Genomic DNA, 20,217 nt, shown 5'->3' on the forward strand with positions numbered 1-20,217 from the left:
TTTTCTTTATGACTTTTTCAGATTCCGGCTCTGTGGCTGTGGAGATGGCACCCCCTAAAGAAGAGTCAGAGCAGAAGGAGTCAAGCACAGCAGCTCCCTCTACCCTTCAGGACTCCTCTGGTTCCAGCGGGATTGTTGTACAGGGGATGACGGAGGACATGATCACCGTTTTGATCCGCGCCTGTGTCAGCATGATCAGCGTTCCCGTGGATCCGGACACTTTACATGCCACTTTGCGTCTCTGTCTGCGTCTCACGCGTACACATCATTACGCCATGATGTTTGCAGAGCTCAAGAGCACTCGCATGATCCTGAACCTCACGCAGAGCTCAGGGTTCAATGGCTTTACCCCATTGGTCACTCTGCTCTTCCGTCACATCATAGAAGACCCAGCCACCCTGCGACACACTATGGAGAAGGTTCATATTCACCCGAAAACTGCATTTATATTATCTTGGGTGTATTATCTAAAATAGTTTGTTCTTACTTGATCACTCTCTCTTTTCTCAGGTGGTACGGTCTGCTGTCACCAGTGGTGCAGGAAGCACTACTTCAGGTGTGGTGTCAGGTAGTCTGGGCTCCAGGGAGATCAACTACATCCTACGTGTCCTCGGCCCAGCGGCCTGTCGCAACCCAGAGTGCTTTATGGAAACTGCCAAGAGCTGTATCCGAATTGCTCTCCCGGCCGCAAGAGGTGCTGGCACTGGTATGGTGGAAAACCTCCCAGAAATCCACCCAAAAATAATAAATCAGCATATAGTGTTGTTCTAAAGCCTAATAACCAATCCCAATCTCTCTCCGTTAATCAGCCTCAGATGATGAGTTTGAGAACTTCAGAATTAAGGGTCCAAATGCTGTTCAGCTAGTGAAGACGACACCCCTGAAGCTGTCCCCACTGCCCTGCATACCAGAGACTATTAAAGAGGTCATCTATGACATGCTGAATGCCCTAGCAGCATATCACGCTCCAGAAGAGGGTAAGACAGTAAAATGAGAGCATGTGTTTTTATTTAGTTCATGGTCCAGATCTATCAAGCTGTCATCTCTCATCAACATCCACTTCTCTCAATGCTTGGGGTCCATTTGGGTTTGTTTGTGTAGCAGAGAGAGGAGAGGAGCGGGCAGCCGCAGTACCGGGAAGTCAAGACCTGTGTCAGATCCTGCAGGATGTCGGTGATGATGTCTACCAGCAGTACAGACTTACCAGACAAGGCAGTGATTTTGATTCGCAGTCTGCCTTCCACATCAATGTAAGAGTTTTATATATGTTGTGTAATATCTGTCAGATTTTTGTGCATTGCATCAATTATCAAAGAATGCCATACTTCGCATCACTATTAATAATAAGATCAATCTATTTTATCCAGACCTAGAAAAAAAAAAAAAAGTCTCTAAATCTAGATAAGTATAGCAAAATATTTGTGTCCAGACTAATTGGATTTTTTAAAAGCCATTTGTCAGATGAAAATTGAATGTTGGAAATCTGCTATATTAATGAAATCAAAATGTGTGGTTTGTTGCTTAGAAATATTTTTTTTACTTTTCGGAACAATCAGACATGTTCTTTCTGGTGGACTAGTGGAAAATATTGTTCATTGAAACATGAAGATGGAATTGCTTGACTTAGGGAGGCAAAAAAGCTTCCTCAACATTCCTCTTTATTCACTACATAGCACCAGGCCTGCTCCAATGCCATGGCATGAGTTTTTTATTTATTTATTTTTTTTATGGAAAAACACTACTCATGTACAAATCTAGTTCAACTAGCTGCTCTGTGAAAAACACAAGTAGCCCCAAGTGTACAGTATGTGTACTATAATGGGCTCAGAAATGTGGGATTTACATTAATAGTTGGTGTTAATTATACTCTATCAGACTCAGGTGTTTGCTGCAGATGGTGCTGTTGCAGAATCCTCCCAATCTGGAACTCCACAAGGAGAAGGTGTGAACTGTTATACATGCACACAAACTTTAAAGCTTAACCTTTTCTTTATACAATGACCATGTTTTTCTCACTTTCACTGGTTTCTTGACTTGCCCTTGTAATTTTTTCCTGTCATTGCTCTTTCTCTGTCTCTAGCCTCTACGCCTGAGGAAATGCGTGAAGAGAAAAAGGAACAGGAGGGAGAGAAGGGAGCTTCCTCGGAGGAGAGCCGAGCTGCCAAAGCTAAGGCCAGCAAACCCCTGATGCCTACTTCTACCATCCTGAGGCTGCTTGCAGAGCTGGTGCGCTCCTATGTTGGCATCGCCACTCTCATCACCTCTTACAACTACGCAGCTGGCCAGTCAGAGCTCATTAAGGAGGTGAGTCACATCAGTAGTTGTACAACCAGTGTTTCGGGTCAAAGGTTGCATTTTTCACGTCACTGTTTTTAGATAACTGAGCCCGTTTATGCAATATTGAGTTATATATTTTTTTTCTTCCATCTTAGCAAACATCATTCATCATGTGTAATAATTGTGACCATATATATGTACAGGATTGCAGTGTGCTGGCATTTGTTTTGGACCACTTGCTCCCACACACTCAGAACTCGGAGGACAAGGACACCCCTGCCCTTGCACGACTTTTCCTGGCCAGCCTCGCTGCGGCTGGCACAGGCACTGATGCCCAGGCGTCCCTGGTCAACGAGGTCAAGGCTGCTTTGAGTCGAGCATTGGGCATGGCAGAAGGCACAGAGAAACATGCCCGGTGAGTCCAGCTGCCTAGTCACTATACTAAAATTGACTTTTAAACAATTAAGACACTGAGAATGTACTTAATTGGATGTGTACAACAACTTGACTAAACTTTGACTTTTGTCTCTTTGCAGCTTGCAAGCAGTGATGTGTATCATCAGCACCATTATGGAGTCGTGTCCCTCCACCTCGAGCTTCTACAGCACAGCCACAGCCAAGACCCAGCACAACGGCATGAACAATATAATCCGACTCTTCCTAAAGAAAGGCCTTGTTAATGACCTTGCACGTGTGCCTCATAGCCTTGATCTATCCAGGTATCACAATAATAATAATAATGAACATTTGATATTTTAGAAGTATGTACATTTTAAGGCAAATATTTCTTTTTTGTTTAATGATGTTTTGTTTTATTTTTTCTTTGTCCTAACGTTGGTGATTTTGCCTAATTGATTTTTAGGCAAAAGTAAAAATTTTTGATTTTGTTTTATCTCATTGCTGTTCTTGGTTTCTTGCAGTCCTAATATGGCAAACACAGTAAATGCTGCTCTGAAGCCTTTGGAGACATTGTCGCGAATTGTGAATCAGCCTAGCAGTCTGTTTGGGGGTAAAGGGGGATCCAGCAAGAACAAGACCGAGCATGACACTGTTGGCACAGTCAGGGACAGCAACAGCAACACCCAAGATCAAGGCAATGCTCATACCATTGACTCTCAGCAGAGTATGGATACAGTGCCCTTGCTGTAGTGTTGTGTGTTTTATATCTAATTTTGTGTACAGGGGAGGCAGGCGAGGCAGAACCAGCAGAGAATCGTGACCGTGGTCCAGCCACAGATGCTGACCTGATGGATGGAGAAACCGAGGGTGACACCGTGGTCATTGCTGGACAGCCTGAGGTGCTAAGCACTCAGGCCATGCAGGTTAGAAGCACAGCAGTTTGTGGAACTGTTCTCTCTTGCTGAATATGAAAATCCTCCTCCAGCTGAACAATGTTTGTTATTCATGTATTCTTGTAGGTGGAGAATGAGTTGGTGGATTTGATTGATGAACTTTTAGAAAGAGATGCAGGAACTGTTAATAGCACCATCATTGGTAAGTGATTTATTTGGTTTCTGGCCAAATATGGAAGCGATACAGAGTTGGATTTGTGTTTTTGATTTGGTTTTATGTTAATTAGTGGGTCGCTCTGGAGAGGACGAGTCTCAAGAGGACGTGCTGATGGATGAAGCTCCTTCCAATATGAGTCAGGCCTCCACTCTCCAAGCCAACAGAGAGGGTAGGACGTGGATCTCTTACATATTCACTCTTGGAACTTATGACAGTGACCCATAAATGCTATAGCCTGCTCTGACCCAATAAGTGCCATAGCCTGCTCATTGGGCCTTATAGAAAGGGGGCCCAGCCTCTGAATTTCATTTTTCTTTATACTCCTCAAATCTGTAGCCATTTTGTTCTCTTTACTGATTTAGACTCTATGAACATCCTTGAGCCAGAAGATGAGGAGCACACACAGGAGGAAGACTCCAGCGGCAGCAATGAGGATGAGGATAGTCAAGATGAGGAGGAAGAGGAGGAGGAAGAAGAGGAGGAGGATCAGGTAATAGTTGTTTAAAAAGCAAAGTCAGAAACCACCCTAGAGAAGAGTGATCCTCTTTTCTTTTTTTTGTTACATTTTTCTCATTTTGTTATGTGTTCTCAGGATGATGAGGAGGGAGATGAGGATGATGATGATGAAGGTTCAGAAATGGAACTGGATGAAGATTTTCCTGATATCAATGCTGCTCCACACATTCGTTTTGAGAGATTTGACCGAGACGATGACCTTATCATTGAGTTTGATAACATGTTCTCCACATCTGGTAAGAAATTAGTAGTTTAATAAACATTTTTCAGCTACTATACATTTATTCCCTTTTTAGTCAAAGTAGTCAGTTAAGCAGCCCTAAGATTTTTTTTTTTTTTTTTACCAAATGTGTCACGTCTATTCTATCTGTCTTTTGTGCACTTTAGCTGACATCCCTCCCTCACCAGGAAATATCCCCAGCTCCCACCCTCTGATGGTGCGTCATGCTGACCATGGCTCACTGACTCTGGGGGGATCAGGCACCAGCAGCAGATTGGCTCAGGGCATGGGACGCAGCCAACGCTCTCTCCGCCAGCTCACGGCCAACACAGGTCACACGGTCCATGTACATTACCCTGGTAACCGGCAGCCCAACCCTCCTCTCATCTTGCAGAGGTGAGTCCTTTAATGAACTTTTTTGCGTTTGTTTTATTAAGATATGAAATTACATGATTTACAGTGGTGCAGAAATGTGCACATTTTATTATTTTATTAAATGTGCACAAGTTAATTGTTCTTTTTTACCCCTTTTAACAGCTTTCATTGCTTTTCTTGGTTTCCTGTAGTTCCAACATGGCAAACATCATAAATGAGACTCGTTTGCAATTCTGTTTGTTGCCACTGCAGCTTCAAATTCCTTATTTTGTGTGTGTGTGTCAGATTATTGGGCCCCAGTGCTGCAGCTGATATCTTGCAGCTGTCAAGCTCTCTGCCTCTGCAGTCTCGTGGTCGTGCACGTTTACTAGTGGGCAATGAGGATGTGCACATTATTGCCCGTTCGGATGATGAGCTACTGGATGACTTCTTCCATGAGCAGAGTAGCACTGGAGGACAAGCTGGTGAGTCTCCCACAGATAATCTGCTTTAAAATTAACGATTACAGATGCACCTGCTAAAACCCTTGTGTTCTACAGGCACCCTTTCAAGCATCCCGACCGCCTTAACCAGATGGACGGATGAGTGTAAAGTCCTGGATGCCGAGAGCATGCATGACTGTGTGGCAGGTGAGATGATCTCAAAATGAATATATTACCATCTGTTGTTTATGCACTGCAGGAAGAACTGCTAAACGAGTTTTTCTCTAATGTCAAGTCTTGTGCTTGGTCTCTCAGTGGTGAAGGTCCCCATACTGCAGCACCTGGAGAGCTTGCGTGATGAGGAGCTGGAGGAGCGCAGGGAGAAGAGAAGGAGACAGCTGGCAGAGGAAGAAGAGACGGCCAAACAGAATGAGAGTTCTGCAGCTGGAGAGGAGTCCCGGGAACAGAGCCTACAGGTAAAAGAGAGAATGTGAATGAATAAAGTTAGAAAATACGTTTGAAGCTTTAAATTGTAGTGTAGTCAACAGGCTGTATTGCAGACAGGTGCTTCTATTATAGACACTTAGTTGATTTATAATGGTAGCAATTGAGTTTTGATGTTTTGGTCATGTTTACAATTGCCAAGCAGTGTTGCTTGCCACATTATAAAGAATTTAGCTGATGTGCGGTCACGCTTTTGAACGTGCCTCATCCATTCATACGCTACTGTACAAAAATGCTTTTGAAGAAAAATCCCTTACGCTTACCAAGGCTGCCTTTATTTGATCAAAAATACAGTAATGTAATTTTTCAATTTGAATATATTTACAAATTTATTCCTTTGACTCACACAGGACTTTTCAGAATTTTCAGCAGCCGTTACTCCAGTCTTTAATGTTACATGATCCTCCAGAAATCATTTTAGAATGCTCAGATTTTTTTTAAAATAATTTTCAGTGTTGAATAAAGTTGCAAAATATTTTTGTGAAAACTGAGATGCATTTTAAGGATTCCTTCAAAAACATTTATTTAAAATAAATATTTTGTAACAATGTGCTGTTTAGTTCTCTTTTTTTATTTAATGTAAAACTGATGTTACTATGCTAATGCAATTCTTTATATTTAATTTATGAATTCTTTTGTTTGCTGTATAATGTGAAAAATATTAAATTTACCATGATTTATAAGATTGAATTCAATCAGTACTGATTTATGGCAGTACCATGGGTATCAGCCAGGACAAAGGTCACATCCCTAATTCAGTGTGAATTTTACAGTAAGGGTGGATGAATTGTTGCTTTTATTTCCCACAGGGCTCTGGGCTTGGAACAGTCAATGGAGCTGGAGAGAATGCTGCGGGTAAGAACAGTGGATGTTTGTATCTTTACAGAATTGAAATTTAATAGCTAGTGTTTTAGTGCATGTTTTTGTTAATTGCCGTTTCATTGAGCACAAAAAATGCAAATCAAACAGTGTTTTGTTTAGTGTAAAAATGTAATCACATATTTCACTGTGAAGAACCAGGATTCTGGATGAGCTCTTCTGCGGGCTGTGGGATGAGGTAGTAGTTTGTATAGTTTTAGGATCACACCAGATCTGGGAGATAACTATACAGTCTACTGTCTTTCCCACGGTAACCGCTTCTACAGCTGGATGATCTTCCTGCCCATCTCCAACACTGTGGTAACGCTGCTAGGCAACAATCAATTGCTCAATCAATCGTTTCTAGGCAACTATTCAATTATTTATAGGTTTACATTTCTACATGAATTGTATTCACCACATTACTGTCAGTATGAACACATCTATATTTTTTGCTTTTGGCTGTCAAATGTTTGAACGTTGTTATCGTCTTTAGTTGGATGAGGCTACAGTGGATGTGTTGTGGTGAGGTAGTAAGTTGTGTTGTTGTTGGGGATCAGTATAGTGTGGCCCTCGAAGGAGATAACTATACAATTTACTGCCTTCCTCACTGCAGACCCTTAGTCACATGCCTTGCCTTTTCATTACCTTCTACAACTGAACTACAGTGTCATTTATCATGTTTATCTTAACTTATCATGTCCACAATACTCATTTCTTCTCATTCTGCTATCTGGTTAGAAGGAGAACAGGCCCAGAGTGGAGTGTCGTCCTGCCTGGACCCTCCTCGCACCTCTGAGGGTTTCCTCACTGCGCCCCCATCAGGAGAAGTCACCCCAACCACCCCTGCCCCGCACGAGCAAGCTCTCGTGTCTCTGGAAACAGCCATCAGTCAGCAGGTGCACCAGCCAATCACGGAGCTGCTGCTGGCTGAGTCCAACCCTGACTCTCACGGAGCCTTGGCAGGGGCGGGGCTTCCCCAACTCTCAGCACCTGATAGGCCGAATTGTGAAGCAGAAGCATCTCAGATGGAGATGTCACCTGCACCCACTATTGGTGAGAGAGGAGGAGGAGGAGCATTGGATGCAGTCAGGGAAGGTAGATTCACTTTGAATCCTGTAAAATTAGATTTTACGCACTGTGGTTCAGTGGAGTGACATTCACATTCACATCACAGTGAATTCTTCTCCTTATTCGACTTAAAAATGCCACGGCTAAATGATCTGTGAAGAGGCTGAGCCTTTATCAAAATTGTTGTATAATCCCACTGCATTCTACATGCAACTACTGCATGTACTTTCCCCCGCCTTTTGCATTGCGTATGTTGAATTGTCTACCAATTGCGAACATGAGTTGAGTTTTCTCCCCCCCCCCCCGCCGTCTCTGTCTCAGCTTCTCTCAGTCCAGATATAGCTGAAAGTTCAGAGCCTGTAACAGTGGGTGTGTCTCAGCTTGAGGGTTCACCCATGGATACAAGCAGTCCCGCCTCAGGTACGCAGGAAGAGCCAGCTGCCAGCTCCGCTCCACCCAATCACATGTCTCAGGAACTGTCAGGAAGTGGTGACAGTGGCCTCACAGACAGGCAAACAGATGCAGAAACAGGGTGAGTATTTGGACCACAGTACTTCATAGATAAATAGATCAGTAGGGATCGGCTATTATTGCATTCTTGTGTTTTTGTTTTATAAGTGTCTTTATTATCTTCATTACTACTACTATGTATTATAAATGAATAAAATAATAACAATTATAATGGTATTGATAAAATATTACTAAATTTTTACAATTAATAATAATTGTACTAAAACATTACTGTTAATCTAGAAAATAGTGGCTGTTATACTGCTGATATATTATTTAGAAATGTTTGCACAAAATTGGTTACAATTCACAAAAAATATTTGAGAACAATACTTATCTGTTAGCAAGATAGTAGGATTTAGAGCTAACAAAATGCCTGAAGGTCTGTTTAGTCATTTATTGGCCAATGATGATGGTCTCAAATGGTTAAATATTGCTTAAATTATCTACCAGTCACTTGTTAGAAGCTTTCTTCCATTTGCATTTGAAAGTACATTTGCTCTTTAATTTTAGTAAACAAGGGACCACACATCTAACAATAAGAATAATATACTTGGTTTTATATGACTATTCTTACCATATGGTGATCTTTATTTCAGCTCAACTTCTGTTTCATCTCCTGGTGAAACCATGCCTCGGAGTGACAGTGCAGATAGCCAATCGCAGGCAATCCAGGAGGAGCCCCTCCCATCCACCAGCAATGAAGAGGATGACCCTCTGGCAGGTTGGTGTTTCAGTTTAAATTGATGATGGATATAGCCATGAGCCATTTCTCAACTTTGTATCACATTTTTTGTCACTTCCTTGCAGGCATCAGTCTGCCAGAAGGCGTGGACCCATCTTTTTTGGCAGCGCTGCCTGAAGACATCCGTCGGGAGGTGCTGCAGAACCAGTTGGGAATCAGACCTCCTTCTCGGCCTCCTGTCACCTCCACGTTGGCAACGTCAGCTAGCACTGTGCTGGCAGGAGGGCCAGGGGTTACTGAGGTCAGCCCAGAATTCCTAGCTGCTCTCCCACCTGCGATTCAGGAAGAGGTATGAGTAACAATTTGCAGAGACATTTTAAATAACATGTCTGAACAGGAAAAAGTCTTGATGAATATTTTCTGCTATCAGGTTTTGGCCCAGCAACGGGCAGAGCAGCAGCGTCGAGAGCTATCCCAGCAACCTCCACAGGGCGATCAACCTCTGGACCCTGTCACGTTCATCCAGACCCTGCCCTCTGAGTTGCGGCGATCCGTTCTGGAGGACATGGAGGATAGCGTGTTGGCGGTCATGCCCCCAGATATTGCAGCAGAAGCTGCAGCACTGCGGAGGGAACAGGAGGCCAGGCAGAGACAGCTGATGCATGAGAGGTTATTCGGTCACAGTTCTTCCTCAGCCCTGTCTGCCATCCTACGCTCACCTGCCTTCACAAGCCGCCTCGGTGGCAACCGTGGGGTACAATACACTCGATTGGCTGTGCAAAGAGGAGGGACATTTCAAATGGGAGGGAGTGCCAATCACAGCCGGTGAGTGTGACGATAAAAAGGGCTTGACGCTTGAAAAATACCAATAATAAAAAATCTCCATGCTTTACCAGCTGCTTTTTGACCTTACATTAAATAAAACAGATTTTTTTACACTTTAATGCCCTGCAGGGACTTTTTTTATTCACACACATGCTTCTAAATGCAATTTACAGTCTGCACACCTATTTTAGTTGCAAATGTTAGTGAAACACTTGCGCTGTATTTGTTTATGAACAAGTACATTTAATATCTCTAATTCATCTTTTGTTTGCTTTTGAATGTAGGCCCTCTAGCTCTAACGTTGATTCTCTTCTGCGTCTGCGGGGGCGTCTCTTGTTGGACCATGAGGCCTTGTCCTGCCTTCTAGTGCTGCTTTTTGTGGATGAGCCCAAGCTCAATACCAGCCGCCTCCACCGAGTGCTGCGTAACTTGTGCTACCACTCTCAGACACGTGGCTGGGTCATCCGCAGCCTCTTGTCTATCCTTCAGCGTAGCAGCGAGAGTGAGCTCTGCCTGGAGACTGCACGCCTGGAGGAGTCCCGTGGCAAGCGCTCACTAGGCCAGGGCCCTAGTGGAGGAAAGGCTTCCTCTTCATCCCCGCAGGCTGCTGTATCCTCTTCGTCGTCATCCTCCTCGTCATCTTCCTCTATGGAGCTGTTGAACAGAGTGGAGTCGCGTAGTTCCAGTCAGCTCTCCTGGCTGTCTGTTTCAATGGACGCAGCTTTGGGATGCAGGACCAACATCTTTCAGATCCAGCGGGTGTCGGGCAGAAAACACACAGAGAAGCATTCAGCAGGAGGGGGCATGAGCTCGGGAGGGCTCGGAGGTGGAGTTTCAGGAACGGGAGTAGCATGTGCAGGGGGAGGAGGTGGATCAACTGTTCACATCCACCCACAGGCTGCTCCAGTTGTATGTCGACATGTACTGGATACCCTCATCCAACTGGCCAAGGTACTGGAGCACCTATAGCCAAAGGGCACTCATCACTTGTTAGTGCATTAGGCATGTGTATCATCAAATTTATACAAATTCAAATTATATGGTATTGAATTAAAGGGATAGTTCACACAAGAATGAAAATTCTGTCATTAATTACTCACCCTCATGTCATTCCAAACCCGTAAGACCCGTAATCTTCGGAACACAAATAAAGATATTTTTAAATCCAATATCTCTCTGACCCTCCCATAGACAGCAAGGGTCCTACCACGATCAAGGTCCAGAAACGTAGCAAGGGCATCGGTAAAACAGTTTTCTTTTGGCACAAATAGTATTCTTATAGCTTTGTAAAATTACGGTTGAACCCCAGATTACAGGGTTTGGAACAACATGAAGGTTGAGTATTTAATGACAAAATTTCCATTTTTGGGTGAACTATCCCTTTAAGTAACAAACCAGTTGTCCTCTCAAAAACAAGTTTAAAAAAAAAAAATTTCATGACCGAAAGAAATTCAAACATTAAATGCAATAAAGTAATACACAAGATGTACTAATTATACAGATGAAAGTACAAAGCAATAAAGAACATTTGTTTTTAAGTTTTTGTTTTTCTTATTTCTTCTAGGTATTTCCCAGTCACTTCACTCAGCAGCGCTGTAAAGATCCCCTGTCGTTGTCCTTATCAGAGTTGGACACTCGTCTTTGTGCCAGCTCAACACCGACTCCCAGTGGAAGCTGCCGGTCTGGTGGCACCAGCCAGATCAACTCCTCAGCTACCCTGAGTAATCCCACTTCTACCCACAATTTCCTGAGTGCCTGCACATTTACACCACAGTCCCTGGGCATTTCCACTGATTTCTGGGATCTCCTGGTCAAGCTAGACAACATGAATGTGAGCCGCAAAGGCAAGGCCTCCATGAAGACTGTGCCTCTAGGGGGTGCTGGTGAGACAGAGGGGTCTCTATTGAGTCTTGAGGCGTCTCCACTGGGCCAGCTGATGAACATGCTCTCCCACCCAGTAATCCGCCGTAGTTCCCTTCTTACTGAGAAACTGCTCCGTCTGCTCTCTTTGATCTCCATCGCTCTGCCTGACAACAAGGCCACGGAGGTTCCAGCTAGCCACCCAGTGCCTCAGGCCCCAACTGCCACACCCTCTGCACCTGCCACTCAAACCACAGCGGGGTCAGGGACCATCTCAGCGGTGGCAGGTACGGGCACCACGCAGGGCTCAGTGGGCCCGACGCCCTCTCAACCAGCCACCATGGTATCTGTTGCTACAAGCAGCACCACCACCTCCGGCAGTATTGCCGGTGAGTCTCTCTTAGAACATTTAAAAACAGTTTAAAACGTTGATTAATACCAGCTGATTTGTGTTGCTATAACAGTCTCCACTGAGATAAAATTCTAATTATAAAATGGATAGTTCTGGTTCTTGAATAAGATTGACTGAGCCACAGTTGAAGCCGTTTTAAAATAGCCTAATATAGATTAGGGATGCTTGATTTAAAAACATCACAATTATTTGTCAGTATTGTAGTCATGATTATTTAACACTATTAAGAGTGGGTGATATGGATAATGCTGGTGATTGACCAGACAATTGTGTTCAATTCAAATGTTATATCTCATTATTTTAGCAGGAAAACAGAAGCCAGCGGTGAGCAGCACAGACATTGAAACCAAACTGGCGTCTACTGGACTAACAGAGAAACAGCTGCAGCTCTCTGTGGAGGTATTTAATGATGGTGCACGCACATATGTCGCCTCCTGTATGGTTCTCCTAACCCTGGGCTCTTTTGACCCAGCTCAGCAGGCGGATTAGTTACCTCCTGTGGTTTGTGTCCAGGTGCTGACATCCCACTCGTGTTCGGAGGAAGGTCTGGAGGACGCGGCCAACATCTTGCTGCAGCTGTCCAGAGGGGACGCACCGACCCGAGACACTGTATTGAGACTTCTACTCAGCGGGGCACGTCAGCTCGGATACACTCTCTGCAAACAAATCGGTCTGTACTACATTACTACCCTGTTTTTGGTAGTATGGTCACTCATTATGGCAGGATTACGTGCTGAATAGTGAATATGTGTTATATGTATATGGCAAGGCATATGCTAATGTGCTCGTGATTATCACCATCATGAAGGATTGTGAATAACCTGTTTTGAAATTATGAAATGTAATCTCTTTTGCTTCTGGTCTGTATTTAGGCACTTTACTGGCGGAGTTGAGGGAGTATAACCTGGAGCAGCAGAGAAGAGCACGTGCTGATGCTCAGTCTCCTGAAGCTTCTCATGAGGACCAATCCATCACCACACGCCCAAAGGGCAAGATGACCAGCAGGTGAGGACAAACTTTCAACCTATGTTACCGTTTGGGGTAGATTTTATTATTATTTTTTTTATATATATATTTGGAAAGTATATTAAGATTATTATTATCTATTATTATAAACTTATAAAATATAAGACTTTATTTGATTAAAAATCAGTAATACTCTGAATTAAAAATAACTTTTTTTTTTTAATTAATTTTGTTACAAAACCCCCATGAACACTGCAGAATATCAAATGATATAACATTTCAGAGTATACTTTCCCACCGCTACATTTATCAAACAGAAATTATAATAATAAAAAGAAATAAGTTATAAAATAAAGTAATATATGCAAATACAAAAATGAAAGTGAAATAGATAATGAAATAACATTCACCAATGTATTTAAAAAAAAAAATATATATATATATATATATAGTACATTGGATTTCAAATTACATTCATCATTACATAACGTTCCACTTTATCTGTCTATTTACAAATTGCCTAAAAGGGGACCACACCTTTTTAAAAACCTCTGCTTTACCTCTGCTTTTAATTTTTCAAGAGCAAGGTTGTCAGACAATTCTTTAATCCACTGTGAAAGAACAGGTCTTTGGATGTTTTTCCATACTAAAGCAATAACACGTTTAGCTTGTATTAAACTGAAATCTATGAGCTTCTTTTTGCTTGCATTTACTGACATACTTTCAGGATATATATGCAATAAACAAAGCTTTGATTCCAAAGGAATATTTTCTCCGGTCATTTCACAGACCACAACCAAGAACCTCCTTCCAGAACATTTGCAGCTCCCTACACATTATTATTATTATTATTAAAATTTTAAATAACTTTATTATTATAGTTTAATAGTTTTGTGAAAACTTTGATAATTTTTTAGGATTCCTTGATGAATAGAACGTTTGAAACAAATGTTTTGTAACATTTATAAATGTCTTTTTTGTCTTTGCTAAAGTCTTAATTTCTTTCAAAAAAAAAATATATATATAACGTGACCTTAAACTGTTGAACAATAGCCTCTAAATATAAACTGGTTCAAATCCTATTTGATGTGGTTAATGTTGATAAAAGGTTTTGCTAAATTAGTGAAAATTGACATTTGCTGCAGAATTTTTCAGAATGTTATCTCCCATCTCCTTAAAAGGGTTCTTTACAATAACAGTACTTGTTTTTAAATGAATTGCAGATTTGATGGGTCAGAGAGTGTGGTGATTGTGGCTGCTCAGAAGCGCACGTTAGGTGGTCGTGAGCTGCAGCTGCCCTGCATGAGCTCGCTCACGTCCAAGACCTCCACGCAGAAGTTTTTCCTGCGTGTGCTGCAGGTCATCATCCAGCTTAGAGAAGACACACGGCGGGCTAACAAGAAAGCTAAGCAGACAGGAGGAAGACTGAGTAAGTCACTCTTTTTTTCCTCTAGTCCTTTTAAGAACATTTCCACGCTTCATTTTGAACCTTTCAATTGAGTCTCTTCTCCCATTGAGCGATATAGACAGCTTCACAGGTCTCTCTAGATTTATTCTCCATTTGTCTCCAGGTTCGACCAGTCTGGGCTCAGCCAGCAGTATCCAGGCTGCGGTCCGTCAACTAGAGGCTGAAGCGGACGCCATCATTCAGATGGTGAGAGAGGGGCAGAGGGCACGCCGTCTACAGCAGGCCCCCCCACCCTCTTCAGCTGCATCCTCTTCCGCTGCTGCATCCGCTGCTGTGGCTGTGGCTGTGGCTGGATCGTCTGCCCCCAGTACCTCTGCAACCAACAACCCCCCCGCTGGCACGGCCAGCTCAGCCACGGTTAGCATGGGCCGCACTGACAGCAGGCAGACTGCTACAAACTGTACTCACCTTCACACACACTCATGCTGTTCATAATATCCTGAGTATTTCTTAATGATGCTATCTGACTTATCACTTATTACTGACTTATTTATCTTAGTAAAGTTACAATCCATTTTTTTAGGGACATATTGCACCGTATTTCACATAGGGCAGGACGAAAGGCTAAAGATGTTTCTCAGTTATTCGACAATATTTGTTGTTTAGGTCTGTCTCTATTGTAGATGCGTATTTCAGTACCTCAGATTCATAATGTTTAATATAAGAAGTAAAATATGGTAAAAATGTATGATTTTTTTACTGCATTTACATTTATGTATTTAGCAGACAATATCTGTAGTATACAATGCCGGTTTTATTAGAGAACTAAATCAGAAAGCAAGCTAGAGTAAAGAAATGCAGTTTTATTTCCTAAATGAACAATAATTTATGTAGAGTATTGATATAGTAATAATTTAACAATTTAGTTTAACAATAAATTGGGTAAACTGCAATATTTACCTTTTATTTTTCAGTTCAGAAGAAATTATTTGGAAATTCATGCAAAAATGATTGAAGACTTTCCAGCTCTCATTTTTGTTTAAACCTGAGTGTTTTATAATCTTTAATGTGTTCATACTCCGAGGTGAAATATCCTGTCAAACAGGTCTTTAGGAAACCTTAAAAAATCCAATTAAACTGACTTTGAACTTATGATGCTTAGTTTTATATCACCAACAAAAGTTTAAATTTATTATACTGCCAAGCCCTGATTAAACATCAGATTTCATGATACAAGTAAATATTTGCTTGCAGTTCAAAATTAAAATTATGCGTCCTCTGAAAGATCACCTCAGCTCTATTTATCAAACACCTGGACACTTTTAAAAGTTTCTAAACTTGCACTGAACTCACAATTGTTTTCCAGTAACAAACCAAGTAATTCTGTCATAAGACCTACCAGTGACTCTTTTCTAAACCCCAAATCTTCTCTACTGCTCTGCATTGTGCTGCATTTAATGCACAAAGTCTGTATGGTGCAGTGTTTGAGATATCTGAATGTTGCATGCATCCAGCTTTGTGATTCTGTCTCGTCTCTGGCTTTGTCTCTTTGTGTGTGGTTTGATTTTTGGCTGGCTGTCAATGCTTTTTTGCTTAAGCTCCATCCTAACCCTCTTTTTCTCGACAATGTCTGAATGTTTTGATCCATGATACTGAGTCTCAAGCACTGCTTCTGGTTTCAGTCTGTGATTACCCCCATTTTATCTTTTTTCCTACATTATACACTCTGTCTCTTCTTCTCTGTCGGGGGGAATTGTATTGAATCTCACCCTGTTCCTTGGTTCCCCTGGTTCAGTCAGAGGTGCACTCGGTTGCCGAGCCCCTAGCAGCTCAAAGAGATGATTCGCCCATGGATGTGGACCAGCCCTCACCCCTAGAGCAGGACCAGGCAGCATTAGGTGAGGACCTGTGAAACAATAGATGTGACGTAATGGCTTAGGAACATCAGTGGATGGAATTATAGCATAGAAATCACTGAACTTCATCATATGTGACTGCTTTAATTTATAGTAGCACTGCAAGGTATCTACCAGTTATGTGATCTTAAAGTAATTTGTGAAAATGGGACTTGAGAAAAATCATGGTCTGAAATGACTGGTTTATATAGAATTCTGGTTAAAATATGGTTTGTGTGTGGGTAGGTGAAGAGAGCAGCAGTCAGCAGGAACAAGAGGAGCGTTTGCCTGACCTGCCGCTGTTGAGTGAGCAGCTGTTGCTGGATGAGCTATGGAATATGCTAGGGGAGTGTCTGAAAGAGCTCGAGGAGTCTCATGACCAACATGCAGTTTTAGGTATATTTGTTTATTTCTTTTTGAAGAATTTCAGAAATAAAGGAATTATTTTGTGCTAACAATTCTCTTTGTACTGCTATAGTGCTTCAACCTGCAGTGGAGGCCTTTTTCCTGGTGCACGCCACTGAGAGGGAAAGCAAACCTCCGGTTCGAGACACTCGAGAGAGCCAGCTGTCACACATCAAGGACGAGCCACCCCCCCTGTCCCCTGCGCCACTTACCCCCGCCACCCCCTCCTCTCTGGACCCCTTCTTTTCCAGGGAGCCCTCTTCTATGCACATCTCCTCCAACCTGCCTCCAGACACACAGAAGTTTCTGCGTTTCGCAGGTGAGTCAGTTAAACACAAGCTGTCCTGTGGTCCCTTATGGAGGTTTCACACAGTGTAGAGGAACACATGATGGATACTGATGAAGGCTGTCCTCGATATGAACTCACTCTTTGTCTTAAACAGAGACCCACCGCACAGTGCTGAATCAGATCCTGCGACAGTCCACCACTCATCTTGCAGATGGGCCGTTCGCTGTTTTGGTTGACTACATCCGCATCTTGGACTTTGATGTCAAGCGCAAGTAAGATACTGCCTTTTATCCACCAAATTCCAAAGGAAAAATTAGTATTTAAAACGTTATTATAATGTCATACAGTCTTCACTGAGCGCTTACACAGAAGCACACGGGAGAGTTTGAAAGCCTCAGCGGATGCCTAATGTATCTGCACATAGATGGATCCGCTGATAGACGCTTGATTACAAACTCTCCCGTGTGCTTCTGTGTAAGCGCTCAGTGAAGAGTGTGAAGCGATGATCATTCTAGCCAATCACAGTCATATCTGTTGGGCACGTGAGTACATTGGCCAATCAGCAGTTTTAAGAATCCACTCAAATGTTAGCATGGTTTTTAAAATTTCAGTACCGACTGGTACCGAAGTCAGTACATTTGACACTATTGTATGACAAAACATTATATGAAGAAAAAAAAATTAAGTATTTTTTTTCTCCTAAATACTGTAATCTTATTAATATAATGCAAACAACACTTAATTGCCATTACATTTTGTATTACCTTGATTTTTGATGTAATACTAATTATAAATTAGTGTATTAAAGTATTGAATCTATCAAGAATCAATCTATCAAGAATCATTATGGAGAATGAGATTACAAAAACTCAGAAGTAAAACATCTGTAATGTAGTATTTAGAATTTGTGGAAAATGTGCTATGTCAATATATCTAAACAGACTTTTTGTTTATGCAAAATATACTTTATCATTTTTATTTTTCACGATTTTGTGGGTGAAATAAAACCCAGTTGCATGTATTTGTGTATTCATTTAAAAAAAAAAAATAATAATTTATGTATTTGTTGTTTTTGGGGTTCTCCTTATTTTCTCTCTTTTTTTTTCCTCCGGATTGAGTCTTTTATCTAATAAGTGTGTCTCTTAGGTATTTCCGTCAGGAGTTGGAGCGTCTGGATGAGGGCCTGAGGAAAGAGGATATGGCCGTCCATGTGAGGAGAGACCATGTCTTTGAAGATTCTTACAGAGAGCTGCACCGCAAGAGCCCAGAGGACATGAAGAACAGACTGTAAATCTCTCACGCTTTCTCACTCTGCCACTCTCTCTCACGCAAACGTGCCTAGTATTTTACACACAGCTGGCAGCCATATCACCCTGTAGTCCAAGACTGGTTACCCTCTGAAGCTAAGCAGGGCTGAGCCTGGTCAGTACCTGGATGGGAGACCTCCTGGGAAAACTAGGTTGCTGCTGGAAGAGGTGTTAGTGAGGCCAGCAGGGGGGGCTCACCCTGTGGTCTGTGTGGGTCCTAATACCCCAGTATAGCTGCAAGCAGCAAGAGCAAGGCAGTTTAGTTTCATTCTTATGGTTTCTTTCTCTGCAGGTATATAGTCTTTGAAGGAGAGGAGGGTCAGGATGCAGGTGGGCTGTTAAGGGAGTGGTACCTGTGTTTCTCAGGTGCAATCCGTAAGCAGCTGGCTGCCTTCTTAGAGGGCTTCTATGAGATCATCCCCAAGAGACTGATCTCCATTTTCACTGAGCAAGAGCTAGAGCTGCTCATCTCCGGCCTGCCCACCATCGACATTGACGACCTCAAGGCCAATACGGAATACCACAAATATCAGTCCAGTTCTATTCAGGTTTGTACACGAGGACAAAAGGACAACATGAAATGAATATTATTTATTATTGTTTTATGACTGATGTCTGCACATCATTCTGAAGTTTTCCTTGATCTTTGATCAAAATGTCATTTACTGCTGTCACACAGCCAATGAAAGGATCATAACCAATAAAGTGCTGCAGGGATGACGTATTTTTGCAGGCCAGCCTGGAATTTAGCGTCACCCTGGTTCTCTCAATAGAATTTTTCCATTTGGCTTTTGGATTATTGAAGAAAATAAGCTCTGTGACCAACAAATATTTAGGATTCTTATACATTTTACTCATCAACAATCTTCACAAATGAACACCGCTTTCTGAATTTAAGCCTAAATTTTGCCAGAAGAGAAAAGCTAAAGTTAAACAAACTACACCACAGACTTCTGTTTCAGCCCCACTAAGCTTCCGACAACTCTTTAAATCTCTATGTAAAATATTAGATGAGTTTTCTTGTTTGGTGTGATGTTTAATGTTCCCAATAAACTCTGTAGTCCCTAACTTGTTAGCAACCACCTTTTTCAAGACAAGCAAAAGTGGGATAATGTATTTTATGTTGTAGAATAAAACATTATATCTTGAGCTTGTTAACCACAGACCTTATTTCAGGTATTTCACCAAAAACCCATTGACTTTGAGGCAGTGAAACCAGAAGTGCAGAAATCCGGACTCATTTCTGGGTTTTAGGACTTAATCCTGCAGTACTCTATAATTTTATAACCAGCAAGTTATTTTCCTGCTATGTTTTGTACTTGTTTTGTTGTTGTTGTTGTCTTAATAGCCCATTGAAGCATTTACTTCTCCAGATGTATTCTCTTCCTGGTTTCAATTTTCTGTCCTCCTCACTCTCCACAGATCCAGTGGTTCTGGCGTGCATTACGATCCTTTGACCAGGCTGACCGGGCTAAATTCCTGCAGTTTGTTACAGGCACATCTAAAGTGCCACTGCAGGGCTTTGCTGCACTGGAGGGAATGAATGGCATCCAGAAGTTCCAGATCCACAGAGATGACCGCTCCACTGACCGCCTGCCATCTGCGCACACTTGGTAAATGAGCCCCGATGCCTCAAAACACACTATACAAATGTTTCCACATGATGCATTCAGAAATTCCATAATGCATGTGTAATAAAGCAGCTCTAAAATATATGTGCTACATTGCATGGCTTGGCAATTGTGGTCTTATGCACAACAAAAAATTCTTTGACACCTCTTGTTCTCTCTCTCCTTCCAGCTTTAACCAGTTGGACCTCCCAGCGTATGAGAGCTATGAGAAGTTAAGACACATGCTGCTGCTGGCCATTCAGGAATGTTCTGAAGGCTTTGGACTGGCCTAA

The 20,217-nt window shown here is 42.2% G+C and overlaps 1 protein-coding gene across 1 annotated transcript in view; it reads left to right on the forward strand.

Annotated features, from left to right (window-relative positions):
* LOC107571521 (E3 ubiquitin-protein ligase HUWE1-like) overlaps positions 1-20,217 on the forward strand; it is a 43,375-nt gene extending 23,158 nt beyond the window's left edge. Inside the window, exons 41-79 of the mRNA XM_016257844.1 lie at positions 22-419; positions 511-706; positions 810-977; positions 1,102-1,250; positions 1,876-1,942; positions 2,081-2,304; positions 2,481-2,692; positions 2,814-2,996; positions 3,198-3,370; positions 3,460-3,599; positions 3,696-3,771; positions 3,857-3,955; positions 4,149-4,276; positions 4,379-4,538; positions 4,690-4,918; positions 5,183-5,361; positions 5,437-5,526; positions 5,635-5,795; positions 6,633-6,678; positions 7,423-7,779; positions 8,074-8,284; positions 8,862-8,986; positions 9,073-9,296; positions 9,378-9,772; positions 10,057-10,723; positions 11,337-12,021; positions 12,349-12,443; positions 12,558-12,714; positions 12,917-13,049; positions 14,234-14,439; positions 14,582-14,835; positions 16,214-16,316; positions 16,560-16,709; positions 16,792-17,037; positions 17,162-17,279; positions 18,154-18,294; positions 18,607-18,862; positions 19,737-19,927; positions 20,115-20,217. Coding sequence (XP_016113330.1) covers positions 22-419; positions 511-706; positions 810-977; positions 1,102-1,250; positions 1,876-1,942; positions 2,081-2,304; positions 2,481-2,692; positions 2,814-2,996; positions 3,198-3,370; positions 3,460-3,599; positions 3,696-3,771; positions 3,857-3,955; positions 4,149-4,276; positions 4,379-4,538; positions 4,690-4,918; positions 5,183-5,361; positions 5,437-5,526; positions 5,635-5,795; positions 6,633-6,678; positions 7,423-7,779; positions 8,074-8,284; positions 8,862-8,986; positions 9,073-9,296; positions 9,378-9,772; positions 10,057-10,723; positions 11,337-12,021; positions 12,349-12,443; positions 12,558-12,714; positions 12,917-13,049; positions 14,234-14,439; positions 14,582-14,835; positions 16,214-16,316; positions 16,560-16,709; positions 16,792-17,037; positions 17,162-17,279; positions 18,154-18,294; positions 18,607-18,862; positions 19,737-19,927; positions 20,115-20,217 — 7,895 coding nt within the window. The remainder of the gene's footprint in view (positions 1-21; positions 420-510; positions 707-809; positions 978-1,101; positions 1,251-1,875; positions 1,943-2,080; positions 2,305-2,480; positions 2,693-2,813; positions 2,997-3,197; positions 3,371-3,459; positions 3,600-3,695; positions 3,772-3,856; positions 3,956-4,148; positions 4,277-4,378; positions 4,539-4,689; positions 4,919-5,182; positions 5,362-5,436; positions 5,527-5,634; positions 5,796-6,632; positions 6,679-7,422; positions 7,780-8,073; positions 8,285-8,861; positions 8,987-9,072; positions 9,297-9,377; positions 9,773-10,056; positions 10,724-11,336; positions 12,022-12,348; positions 12,444-12,557; positions 12,715-12,916; positions 13,050-14,233; positions 14,440-14,581; positions 14,836-16,213; positions 16,317-16,559; positions 16,710-16,791; positions 17,038-17,161; positions 17,280-18,153; positions 18,295-18,606; positions 18,863-19,736; positions 19,928-20,114) is intronic.

Source organism: Sinocyclocheilus grahami, unplaced genomic scaffold (assembly GCF_001515645.1).
Source record: "Sinocyclocheilus grahami isolate Dianchi unplaced genomic scaffold, SAMN03320097.WGS_v1.1 scaffold29.1, whole genome shotgun sequence".
In the NCBI taxonomy this organism is placed as follows: Eukaryota; Metazoa; Chordata; class Actinopteri; order Cypriniformes; family Cyprinidae; genus Sinocyclocheilus; species Sinocyclocheilus grahami.